The 12,660-nt window shown below is 43.7% G+C and overlaps 1 protein-coding gene across 6 annotated transcripts in view; it reads left to right on the top strand.

The window, feature by feature from the left end:
• Positions 1-6,458: 6,458 nt before the first annotated feature.
• WAPL (WAPL cohesin release factor) overlaps positions 6,459-12,660 on the top strand; it is a 70,129-nt gene continuing 63,927 nt past the window's right edge. For 3 of the 6 annotated variants that reach the window (XM_061449414.1, XM_061449424.1, XM_061449380.1), the window contains exons 1-2: positions 6,459-6,588; positions 9,845-10,368. In XM_061449414.1, the coding sequence (XP_061305398.1) occupies positions 9,867-10,368 (502 nt within the window). In that variant the 5' untranslated portion in view covers positions 6,459-6,588; positions 9,845-9,866. Of the gene's footprint in view, positions 6,589-7,008; positions 7,438-7,853; positions 8,155-8,199; positions 8,325-9,844; positions 10,369-12,660 lie in introns of those variants that run through there. The other 3 variants (XM_061449387.1, XM_061449406.1, XM_061449397.1) reach the window with 3 other exon arrangements.

Raw genomic sequence — 12,660 nt, 5'->3', positions numbered from 1 at the left:
CCTTTTATTCCATAACAATACAATGGAAACTTTACCTGACCAAAGAACCCAGACCTTCCTCGCTGCTTTTAAAGTTAGGCTGCCTCCTCACTGCAAATGTGTTTTTTATTCCTGAAACACTTTGGCACATTGTAAAATCTTCATGGGAAACAGCAAAGGTGGTTACTTTCTCAGCAGAGCTTGCAGAGATAAACTGCATGGCAGAATAAAGTTCTGGCCTTGACAACTATAACAACGTGAAACCTACTTTGTGCTTTTCCCACTAGTATTTCACCACAGGTTTTTCCAGTAGGTTTGCAGGCTGATTACCCAAGGAAAAAAACTGCACAGAACAACCACTGAGAATTTAGCTGTAGGTGAATGACTACTGTTGCCTCATCGAGTAAAACTAGTCTTTCCAGAAGCTTTTATATTGCAGAGATGGAGATGAAGCTGCCTCTCACCTGATTGCAAAAGATGGGTGTGCAGGCAAAGAGAACGTGGAGTGGTGCAACTTTTCCTGCTAGCTGCCCAGGTCTGATTCATTAGTGCCATGATCCATGGAACTCTTTTTTTGTCACAGAGAACTGGCCCTTTGCTGCACTCCTATAAGCATTCCTTTGCCCTGTCCAGGGGTGCTTGTTTTAACCTTCCAGTTAACTCAGTGTCTTTGTTTGACCACCTCATATGGCAAGACAGCTGGCATATTATGCAAATACTGAAAAACATGATCCAAAACTGCATAAAGATCCCCTATTTGAATACCTTTCAGTCTCTTTTCTCTCAGGGTTCAGTGTCAGAAATAAGCAGTACACCATCCACTGGAAATATCTAACTAAGAACAGTTATATTTTTGACAGATCAGACTTCCTTGTACACTGGGTTGCAGACCTTTCCTCTTTCCCCACTCCTGTATGTTCTGCCTCATGTTTTTCTGAGAGGAAGGTGTATTGAGTTTGTGTGACAAAGTCTTGATTGGTATCAGGGACCTCCAGAGGGGTTGCTTCTGTGAGAAGCTGCTAGAAGCTTCCTCCTTGATTGGTTGAACCAGTGCCAGCCGTGTCTTAAGATGGACCTGTCAGTGGCCAAGGCTGAGCCCATTTGTGATGGTGGTAGTGCCTCTGGGATAATGTATTTAAGAAATTGGATAAACCTGCACAACAGGAATTTCAGCTGGAAGGAGGAGTGGGCATATGTGAGATCAACAGCTCTGCAGACAGCAAGGTCAATGAAGAAGGAGGGCAGGCGCCAGAGCAGAGATTCCCCTGCAGCCTGTGATACAGCCCATGGAGAGGCAGCTGTGCCCCTGCAACCCATGGAGGTTAACGGGGGAGCAGATCTCCACCTGCAGCCCAGGGAGGAGGACCCGGTGCTGGAGCAGGCGGATGCCCATGCTGAAGCAGGCTCCTGGCAGGACCTGTGGCCCCGTGGAGAAAGGAGCCCACATGGGAGCAAGTTTGCTGCAGGATTGGTGACCCAGCAGGGGACCCACGCTGGAGCAGTCTGTTCCTGAATGACTGCACCCATGGAAGGGACCCACGCTGGAGCAGTCTGTTCCTGAGGGGCTGTACCCATGGAAGGGACCCACGCTGGAGCAGTTCATGAAGTACTGCAGCCTGTAAAAAAGACTCATGATGCAGAAATTTCTGGAGAACTTGTTCTTCCATGGGAGGGACTCCACACTGGAGTCGAGCAAGAGTGTGAGTCGTCCTTCCCCTGAGGAGGAGGGAGTGGCAAAGACATGTGATGAACTGACCAGGACACCCATTCCCTGTCCCCCTGCCACAATGGGGGAGAGGAGATAAAGATAAGCAGTAAAGTTAAGCCTGGGAAAAAAGGGAAGGGTAGGAGGAAGACGGTTTTAAGATTTGTTTTTATTTCTCATCAGCCAGCTCTGATTGGTAATAAATTAACTAGTATCTCCAAGTCTGTGACAGTAGTTGCTGAATGATCTCCCTGTCCTTATCTCAATCTATGAGTCTTTCCTTCTATTTTCTCTCCCCTGTCCAGCTGAGGAGAGGAGTGATAGAGCAACATACTGTTGAGCACCTGGTATCCAGCCAGGGTCAACCCACCACATCTGCTGTGATCCAGCCGCTGCTACTCTCAGTGCAACCTAGCTGTTCTCACCCACCCCCATACTGCTGGTGGTGGTGTTGCTGAGCTTCCTCAAGCATGCATATGTAGTAATACTAATGTATAAATTACTATTTTCAGAGCTGTTTCACAGAAGTTGACTAAAGCATGGTAATTACTTACTTATTGTGTTTCTTTATCCTCCCTTTGCTATGCAAATAGCAAGGGGGAAATTCTAGCCCCAGTGAATTGAAATGGCAAAGCCCTGAGTGCTCTGACCCATGTGTGCATGTGACACTTGAAGGACAGGAACAAGAGGAGCCTGACATTTTGCAAAGAAAGCAAAACACACTGAAATGTTTAGCATTCTAATTGGCACTAACTGGGACATGAAAGCACTGCAGCAGCTGTGCGTGCAGGAAGAACAGCAGGACATCTGCTTCTGCATCCCTTCTCACCTGGACAAAGGGCAAGTGAAGAAGTACTATAGGAAGCTGGAAAGAACTTGGGAGGCAAATAGTGACTAGTGTGAGATGCAAAAGAATGGCAAGGGAGAAGCTGCAGAGTAGACTGAGTGGCCACTGGCGTTCATGGTTCTGAGGGGAGCAGTCTGGCCATGATGAGTAAAGGAGAGAGCCTTCCTGTGAATTACGCTTTGCTGCTTGGGTATTGCTGTGCTGGGAAGCAGGGCAATCAGTTATTGAGCTTATTCTCCTTTTGTGGAAAAAAGAGTGGAGCAAGAATATATTCTGCTGTTAATTTATGTACTTGATATGAAGGATACTTTGTGCTATGGTCCTTTTAAAGTCTGTCTGTAGCTCCCTTTAAGCTGATACTACTGTCAAATTCTAGTTTTTGTTCATGAGGCAGCACTGAGAAGCCTTCCTGACAGCTTCTGGAAGGCTGTTGTGACTGTCTACATCTCCCCACAGAGTTTCTGCTGCATGGGAAATCTTCCATTTTCTTTCGGAAAAAACTGACACAGTTTAATATGTTCTAATGGCTGCCTCAAGACTGAACTATGTGAAAAGCTCTGTACTAGGCTACAGCTCATTTTGAAAAGTCTGTGTTGCTCCCTGCACAGAGATCTGGGAACAGAACCTCAGAAAGAGAATGGGAGGGTTCTAGAGTGCATTAAGATGTGATGCACCCAAGTATCTCTTCTATCCTTCTTGTATATTCCTTTTGCTGTTATACTTTGATCTCCTCTGTCTCCAGCTTTGATGTATTCCAGCTGTGTTTTTCAGTGCTTTCTGGTTTCACTGTAAAAGAGCAAAGATGCTAGTTTCTCTTGCAGGGAGGAGTGGAATGGAATGCAACAGGATGCTGCAGGACTCACTTTGGCTTTCCCAGAAAAGTTTTTAAGATGGAAAATCTAAAGTTGTAAGATGGCTGCTTACTTCCCACTGCTCTCTCATGGAAAAATGCCAAACTAGAGTGCTTCATGTGCTCCTTTTTTTTTGTGAAGGGTTTTGTGAGGTTGGGTTTTGTCAACTATAAATAATAGAATTCCACAAAAAATATAACATTCCTGTTGAATTCCACCCTGAGAATTAAATTTAACTATTGCCAAACATAGATGGGATTTGGCTTTTATTTGCTGTCTTGGTACTTGCATATTTGAGGTAAGCCAGATGAAATTAGCAAAGCTTAACATGTCAATTTCCAAGCTCATTAAGTTACCAGATGTAAAATTTTCAGAAGTGTATTAAGTCAGGTGCAGAAAACTGTTCCATCCTTTTGTTGTTCTTGAACATAACAAAGTTTGTTTTCCATCAGCACCTAAGTAGAAGATTTTATTGGACTTGTAGGCTTCTGCTGATACCCAAGATAGGACACGAAGCACCTAAATTAGTTTAATTCATCCTCTGTTAGTTATGTGAAATTCCATCATGATCATGAATCTGCAGTGTTTCAGATGACTATGGAGATTCTACAAAGACTGAAAATATTGTTGGAAATATGAAGCCAGCCCAGGGGGTATAGGGTGTGTGAGAGCTTCCAAATGACAATTACTGTCACTGTACTGCAGAATTCTCTAAATTACTGTTTAAATCACTTATATAGCTGTGCCTTTAAGTTAGAAACATATTTAATTTCAGCTCTTACTAACCTTCTATCCAAATAGAAACTATTTCCAAACAGTTTCTTGGTGTCCCTTCCTTACTCTGGCCATACTCTTCACATTCTCTGGTTCTCAGGACAAAGGCGTTTTTCTTTATGTTGTAAAGAACTCCACAGAGCCTGACATTATTTTCAGCCCTCAGAGTACTGTTTCTTCCTGTTTGTCTAACACATCAGTCAGTTACCGAAAACAACTTTTAGACTCAAACAGTATGCAAAACTCAAACTGGCTTAGCTATCCATTTTGCTCTTGAAGTTTAAATGAGCTCATTAGTAGCTCTGATGCAAGAATACTCACAGCAGGAAAAAGAAATCTCACTTCTTATATTCAAATTCTGTATTTAAAAAAATGGTAACCTGTTTTCAGTAGCTTTTCAGTAGCTGAGTCAGGTGGTTAAAAATACAGGTGACCTTGTAAGCTTTCTTTGAAACAAACCTTAAATGTATCTCAAATGGCTCTTGTGCACTTCAGCACAAGGCTCAAGTCTATTTTATCTTCACTCTCTAGTTGTATACTGGTGAGTTGTATACACTCTCACCAGTTGCATTGCGGCTTTAGAGAGCACATTCAGAGTGTGTTCTTCAGAATACCAAAAAGCTACCAACACATCAGTAGATATATGGTAAAGGCCCCAGGTCAACTTACTTGCAGGATCACTTGATCCTGCATTGATAGTCTTGCATCTCTTTATTGAAAGCCAGTAACTTTGCATGGGTTAAAGGTAAAACTAATAAAAAAGTAATGTTTCTTAACTACAGGTATCAAGACAACTCTCACCTCTTCTGTGCAGTGATATCAGCCTCTTCATTTTTTATTTTTTTTTATTAATTTTGCATTTGGCACCTGTATTTTAAAACCTTTCCTCAAACAACAGATGGTTGTTGTATCATCCAATGTGTTATGAAAACAATTTAGGTTCCAAGGTTTTTAGAGGGGGTTTTGGGGTTGCTTTTGCCCCCCCCCCCCTTTTTTTTTTCTTTCCTGAGGGCCTCACTCCACTGAAAAATTGCCAATCGGTATGATCTTTTTTAATGCACCATTTTTCTCATAGTGCACCCTTAGTTTTCTATTGCACAAGTATTTTATAAAATGCTGCTTACAGAATGTAGAATAGTGCATTTGATGATTGTGTGCTGCCTGTACACATTTCCTGTACGACACAATCTCCATGGAGTGTTTTTTCACCCTACACAGAGTGCATCATTAATTAAGTCTCAAAGGTGTGCATAAATATAATGTACGTGGGTGGCTGTAACTGCTCTGTATAAGCTGGTGCTAGTGGAAGCAGGAGCTTGTGAAAGCCACTGTTTTTACCGTCTACACTATGAGGATTTCATGGGACTTCTCAGCAGAGCACGTTTCCTCTCTGCAGCGGATGTAAAGGCTTGAGACTGTGCAACCACCGTGAGTACCAATGAAGTGCTGCCATGAGTGGAAGGGGCCGTCACTCCCCTGGGTGAGGCTGCCCGCTGCTGCTTGGCGTAACAAACTTTTAATTGAGTCGACGTAGGGCTGGTGCGGTGCCCGCCGTGCTGCCAAACTGCTCAGGAGGGTTCTGACCGTATCTCTGCCCGCTCCAGCTGCTTCCTGCACCGGGCTACCGGGGAGACCCCGGACCCCGCTCGGGGCCCCTGTCCGGTGCCGGGCTGTGATGGCCGTGGCGGGCCTCGCTGTCCTCGCCTTCGGAAACCGCAGAGGAGACACTTTCCTCCCGGGGGCGCTCTCGAACGAAGGCCGCCTTGGAGAGCGCGCGGGTCCCGTCAGGCCGCGCCACGACATCGCAGCCCGTCCCGGCCTCTACTAAGCGACGGGACCCTCGCGGGCCCAGCACAGCTCGGGGCCGCACTTGGAGCGGGTTTTGTTGCCGACTCCCGGGGGCTTCGCGGGCCCCCGCAGTGGGAGAGGCATCCCCCACCGAGACAGGCGCCCACCAAGCTGCAAACTACAGCTCCCAGCAGCTACCGCGCGGGGTGGGCCTGCGTCAGCTCCGCGCGCGGGGTGGGCGCATGCGCGGCTGCGGCGCTGTCGGTTGAGTAACGCGGGTTGCGATTGGCTGCGGGTGGTGGCCGGGCGTGGGACGCGCAGTGACGGAAGGAGCGGGGCAAATGGCGGAGAGATGGTCCTGGGCCCCGTCCCGAGAGCGGCGATAATCCCGGCGCGGAGGAAGCGGCGCCGGAGGAGGCGGCGCCGGGGCCCCTAACGCCCGCGCCACCCTGGGAGGCTGCCACCGCCGCCGGGGAGCAGGCGGAGGTGTCCCGTCGGAGAGCGCCTTTCGCAGGCGGCAGATCGGCGGCCAGAAACCGCGGCGAGAGCTACATCCGCGGCGCCGCCCGGAACGCGCAGGCCCAGCACCCACCGCTCGCTTGCCCGCCCGCCCACCCACACCTGCTGCCACGACCGACGCCGAGGTAGGTGCCGGGCGAGGAGCGGCTGGGGGACGCCCGCTCGGCGCCCGAGGCCTGTGCGGGCCGCGGAGCAGGCCCTTACGCCCCGGCGGGCAGGAGCCTCCTGCCGCTGTCCCGCTTCCGGGGCGGTGGCGGCGGGGTGCGTGGGGGAGCCGCGGCCGTCCCTGGCCCGCCGGGAAGTTTTCGTTGCGGTAGTCGCGGGACTTTGGTCGAGTGTTAAGTGCGGGCTAGGGCCCGCGGGAGGGGGGAGGATGCGGCCTGCAAGAGCGGCGGATGCCGGCGGGCTCGGTCGTTTCCCCGGACCGAGGGCTGCCCTGCGGCCCGTGGACTTGTGTAATGGGGGTTGGTTTTCTTTCGGGGCGGGGAGAGGGAGCCATGGAGGAAGGGAAATGACATCAGAAATGGCCGGCTTGCACGGTGGGGTGACCCGGTTCCGCTGGCACCCCTTTCCCCCAGCCGCAGGGGGAGGGAGGAAGAAAAGAAACTGTCACCGTGGGATTTCATCAGCTTCTTCTGCCTGCGTGCATTTAACCTATTTTCCTTTACTTTGGTTATGTAAGAGGAGCGGTGTAGCGAGGAGCGACCAGTAGGGATGGCCTGTGGGCTTTCTGGGGAATCGCCGGGGTCTTTTATGTTTAGCTGGTCCGCCGAGTTAGCGCCGGCAAAAGCACTGACGTGTATTTACATTTCTTGCACTGCTCCAGGTATCGCAGCAAAGTACAGGAGAGAGGGGCAGGGAGTAGAAATAGAGGGAATTTGGTCGAGTTTGTTATTTCACACTGAGTGAAAAGCAAGAGGGAATTTTAAGTGAAGTGTCAAAATCCTCATCTGTTGATATTCTCGTGCAAGGAGGTACCTGCGTGTTTCCTTATCTTTAATCTCAATCTAAGATGTGAGTTTATAGCACGGTGTATTTATAGGCTTTTGGATACTCACCTTTTAATCTGTTTACGTATTTATTTTATTCTATTTTCACAATCTTTACTTACAATTTACAATATTTATTAGAGTTTTGACGTTTTGATTCAAAACTCCGTATGAGACAATCTTAATTATTAAACTTAGAAGTAGGAAAATGTGATGAGAGGAGCTCTAATATCTGAAAACAAAGTTCTCTTCACTACAGGAGTCTTTTTAAAACTGCAGGCCACGAGTCATAATCTAAATCTGCCATTTACAGATGCTGGAAATGGATAAATTGAAATAGTTGAGTCAGGGTGTAGGGGAGGGCAATGTGCTGAGTGAAGTGTTTAGGCTTTTTTTGTAATAGTTGTAGAGGAATGGAGATGTTAAATATTTCACTTCAGTTTCTATAGCTTTAAAACTTGGTATTTCTGGTATAAAATATCTGTTAGAACTATTTCAAGCATTGACAAAATAAAACTAGTAAATTTGATTTATTTTGCTGTTTGTTGTCTACAGTATGTAGGGAAGTCTTAGTTTCACTCTTGAATGAAAAACAGGAAGTTAGAGCTAGTTACAGGGGGCAAAAAAAAAGAAAAAGTTTGGCTATGATGGGTTTGGAGCAAGTCAACACTGGAGGAGAAAGGATGGAGATGGGGTTAAAGGGTAAGGCCTACTGGGAGCAACCAGAAGGAATCTGCAGAATGGTGTTTTGCAGACTTGTTGTCAGTAGATAAGCACATGCCTTTACTGTCCAGCTGCTAACCTGCTGAGGAGAAGTGCTTCCGAAAGTGGTGACTCCTGTATCTCTTCTGCCTTGCAGTACCATCCACCTGGTAAACTTCTGAAGTTCAAATTTGATACTTTTAATTCACTTAAAATTTGCTCAAGGATAGGTGGCCTGATGAATTCTCAGTTCATATGATAAGTGAAACTTGGCTTCTTCTGATAAAGTAGAATATTATTAAGTGAGACAGTCTTTCCAGAATGAAGTGGTAGAATGGCTTAGTCTTGGCAGAAGCTGGTCTGGCACTTCAGGTTGAGAAACTCTGAGTGTTGAGAGGAAAACTAAAATATGGAAGACTGTATACCACATATTTTGGGAAATAATAATAGTAAAACCAGATGTTTTGAACAAATAGGTCAAGTGATAAGTTTATTAACCATGATTTTAAATGCTATTTTTCATATACTTTATGTGAAGGCAGTTGACGTTTGAAGAGTTGGGTTTCCTTGGCTCTGTATCTTAAATACATGCCCCCTTTTCAACAGATGTTTTGCCGGTACGGAGAGTAATTTCAGAGGGAAAGATGGACTTGATTAGATTCAGACTGACTGTAAAGGATTCCAATTTCCTATTCATGTTCAGGCCAAACAGGAAAAAAGAGTGCTGGTTTACAAAACAGATATGATCATTTTCTTTTTATGTTGTCTTTTGTTCAGTAGCTTGAGTATTTGTTTTGGGGAAAAAGAAACAAAGTGGTTTGTCTTCTTGAGTTAAGCAAAAGTAGGAATAGAACACATGTAGGGAACTTTTTAAATGTGTTCCTGTTTCATCTGTTCATATTTAAACTTTATTCCTCTGAGAGACCAAACTGAATTGGGCTAGAGTTGTAACAACCAGTCAACAATTGTGGTTTATGCTGGTCCACACAAGGAGGATTCCTCCATGTTCTTAGAAATGGATTGAGAAATGTCTTTGTTGCTGTCCCTTGATCAATTGGATTTACTCATGGGGGATTGTTACGTTCCAGTCTTTACCGTGGCTGTGCAGATGGCATAAACCACATCGTGTTACAAATAATATGATTGCTATGTATGTCTGAGTGTGCAAGAAGAACATGAGTTGGAGTTGTCATAATAGTTTGTAATTAACATCTAAAATATTTACAGCAACTTGAAATATTCTGACAGTTTTTTTTGATTTAACTGCAAAGAATCTTTTAAAGCCATACTGTGCTGTTCGGCTCTAGCAGAGAGCTGCATGTTCAGATGTGGTGAAAATACTGCTTAGTTTTCTGTTGGTGTTTCATGAAAGCAGTGCCATGTACAAAATTAGAGCAAAGCAATAAAAAAAATGATGTGTTTCTAGCACAGTATTTTTTCATTGTGCCATTGTTTTATAAATGTGCAAGTAACTGAATTTTGAGTTAATTTGGTAGATACATATTGCAGAAACTTTTGACATAATGACAATCACATGTAAATGAGTTGGTCTAGAGAGAAAATCAGATGATGTATCTGTTATTCATGTGAAGTATACATGCCTAGTGCTTGTGGGCTCCAAAAGGATGGAAGTACAATCATCTGCCCTAGAAAGTTGGTGAATTTATGTTTCTTCTTCCCTTTCTACCAGAGAATATGAAACAGGAGCCAAAATGACATCCCGATTTGGAAAGACCTACAGCCGGAAAGGGGGAAACGGCAGTTCCAAGTTTGACGAAGTATTTTCCAACAAACGGACCACCCTTAGTACAAAATGGGGAGAAACCACCTTCATGGCCAAATTAGGACAGAAGAGGCCGAGTGTCAAACCAGATATTTCCGAAGCTCCTAAAAAACCCAAAGTTGAAGATGAGGTAACAGAGGATCCATTTGGTTTTGACAGTGATGAAGAATCTCTTCCTGTGTCTTCGAAGAATGTGACACAGGCTAAAAGCTCCTCTCAGCTGGAACCCAGTGAAGCTGCTCAGTCTGAGGACTTCACTCCTCTACTTGAAGCTAACAGCAGAATTAATCAGTCAGACAGTGGAGAACATGTTGCATCCAGCAAGTGCATAACTTTTGACAATACTGTTCCTCTCTTAAAAGAAAAGAGCACAAGCAAAACCATGGAAGATGGAGAATGCCAAGGCAGCAGTGCTAAGCTTGTAACTGCGGGTATGTTTACTCAACTGTCTATGGGGTTCTGTTATTGTCTGTTTTTTACTAATCCACATTTAGACTTTGTGTTTTCAGGGGTTGGTTAAATGTTCTAATAAAACCGTGGGGTGGTTAATTCTTAATTGTAAGAGATTGTCAAGAATATGCTATTTAACTAAAACAATCGGGAAGCATTTTGTGTTTTACGTGTTGATTTCAGGTCTTTGGCACTCTGATTCTTATGTCTGCAAATTGAAATACAGTACTTTAGATTCAACGTATTATGTTAGTCTACCTTGAATAGAATAATCTTCCTTTTCTAAAAATGTGTTCTGAGCTCAGCGCATTCGTGGTTTGGTTTGGGATTTTTTAACATGTAGTGTTTTGAAGGGTGATGAGTTGGTAATAACAGAATGCTTTAGAATAGAATTCTTAAGTTGCTGGCTTTAATTTAGTGCAGGTTCATGGTTACTACCATGCGGGTGCAGATACAGCTTACTACTTGCCTTACTTAATTATTTGAATGGAAAAAGTACTTTTCTGAACCTCAGTTGCACAAAGGTCTTTCTTTCTTTTTTTTGTTTGTTTGTTTTGATTTGGGTTTTTTTGTTTTTTTTTTCTATCGATGTGTATGCAAAAAGTTCTGGACCCATGAAATGAAATTCTGTCTAGCTTCTTCTAGGAGCTGTTTTGAGGCTCTGATGTGTTTGTAAGGTATCTTAATACTTTTCAGAGGGAAATCACAAACCCCATGGAGCTCAATATTGCTGTAATTTTGTTCAAGACATTCTTAGACAAGATCAGATGTTATTAGAGCTCATGTTTTCACATAATGGGCTAATTAAACTGCAGCTTCTAAATTGGGCAGAAGATGACATTAGATGAACCTTGATGAATATGACACCTACTGACTTGCTCTGGATTATCATAGTCAACTTTAATGACAGAATATGTAACTGAATTCTCAGATACAGTTAACGTTAGGATGAGAAATTTGAGTCTACCTGTTTAGTTGTAATACAGTGGACAAGAAGATAGTGAATAGTGGAAGGTATGCATAGCTCAGTTATTTACGAAGTAATTTTATTAGTGATGTAACACATGAAAACCAAAAAAGTGTTGACTTGAATTGTAGTTTGACAGACGCAATGGTGGGACGTGTAGCTGTCTTTTGATTTTACTCTTACTTTTGCTGCTGAAATATTTCTCATTTTCATATGTTTTTCTGTAGTTTATCTATCTGTAAGTATGATCCACCCTCACACCTTCAGCCTGGAAATACAATTTATGTTTTCCTAAGTTTGAATATAGTTTTCATGAGAGATTGAATACATTCACCCTCCAACTTTTGCAAGGCGAAGGAATAATTGCACGTTTCTTTCCTTGTTAATGAGAGTTTGTAGCACAGCAAGTTTTACAGTAAAATGGATTCCATGTAGAAAAGCTTTGTTAGAACAGTATTTTTCAGGTTGGAAAAGAATATGAGAGAGCAGTGGGAAGAAAATGTGATAGAGTGCTGAACATTCATAGTGCTTGAAAGGCCAAGAGGAACAGACAGACGTCTGCAGTTTCATTGGTGCTTCCTGGTTCCAGTAGTGTAGTAAATAATAAAATAACAGTGTTTAGCACGGGCAAATCTTTTAATTTGATGCTTGCTTAAATTCTAGAACCCCTTGTAAGGCAATACTATGTATATCATAAATATATACAGCTCTAAAAGTAAGGAAGCCAATGGATCTTGGTGGGTAGGTCCATCAGGGGCTGTTTGAGCATAGTGGTGGTTTGAATGCAGAGGAGATTACTTAAACAACAGTTTACTGAAGGAATTCTGTTCTTGCATGCTTTCCTGATTGCAGTTCATCCAGAAGCAGGGAATGATAAGGTGGTTCTTGATCTGATTAAATTATTCTTTCAGAATCTATTAGATTCAGTTTATACACAGTCAAATGAAGATTAAGGTCCATTTCATCACTTTCTTCAGAAATTAAATTCAACTGAGTATGAATCTTTGCAAAATGTTCTAGGAGGGCCTTTAAATAAGGGTGAGGGAACCAAGACTATAGCTTTTTAGTTTGGACAGTTTTTCTAAATGAAACTTGGATGGCTTAAGCAGCTATTATGTTTGTGTGTAGATTGATCCAAAATAAATAAAATTGTCTCTGAGGACATCACTCAGAACATTGAGCAATTAGAGGCAGTTGTATAATTAGCCAGCATAGATGTACATACTTCAGAAGGTTTTTTTCTGGATTGACAGTCAAGTTATAAAGTTTGGTGGCATGAGGCTATCTTCCAGAACTGGAGAGAGTT

This window comes from Pezoporus flaviventris, unplaced genomic scaffold (assembly GCF_033815535.1).
Source record: "Pezoporus flaviventris isolate CSIRO_AGI_PZ_B2104156 unplaced genomic scaffold, CSIRO_AGI_Pfla_v1 ptg000001l, whole genome shotgun sequence".
Taxonomy (NCBI): Eukaryota; Metazoa; Chordata; class Aves; order Psittaciformes; family Psittacidae; genus Pezoporus; species Pezoporus flaviventris.
Note: the sequence above shows the minus strand (reverse complement) of the source record. Positions and strands in the feature narration are given on the sequence as shown.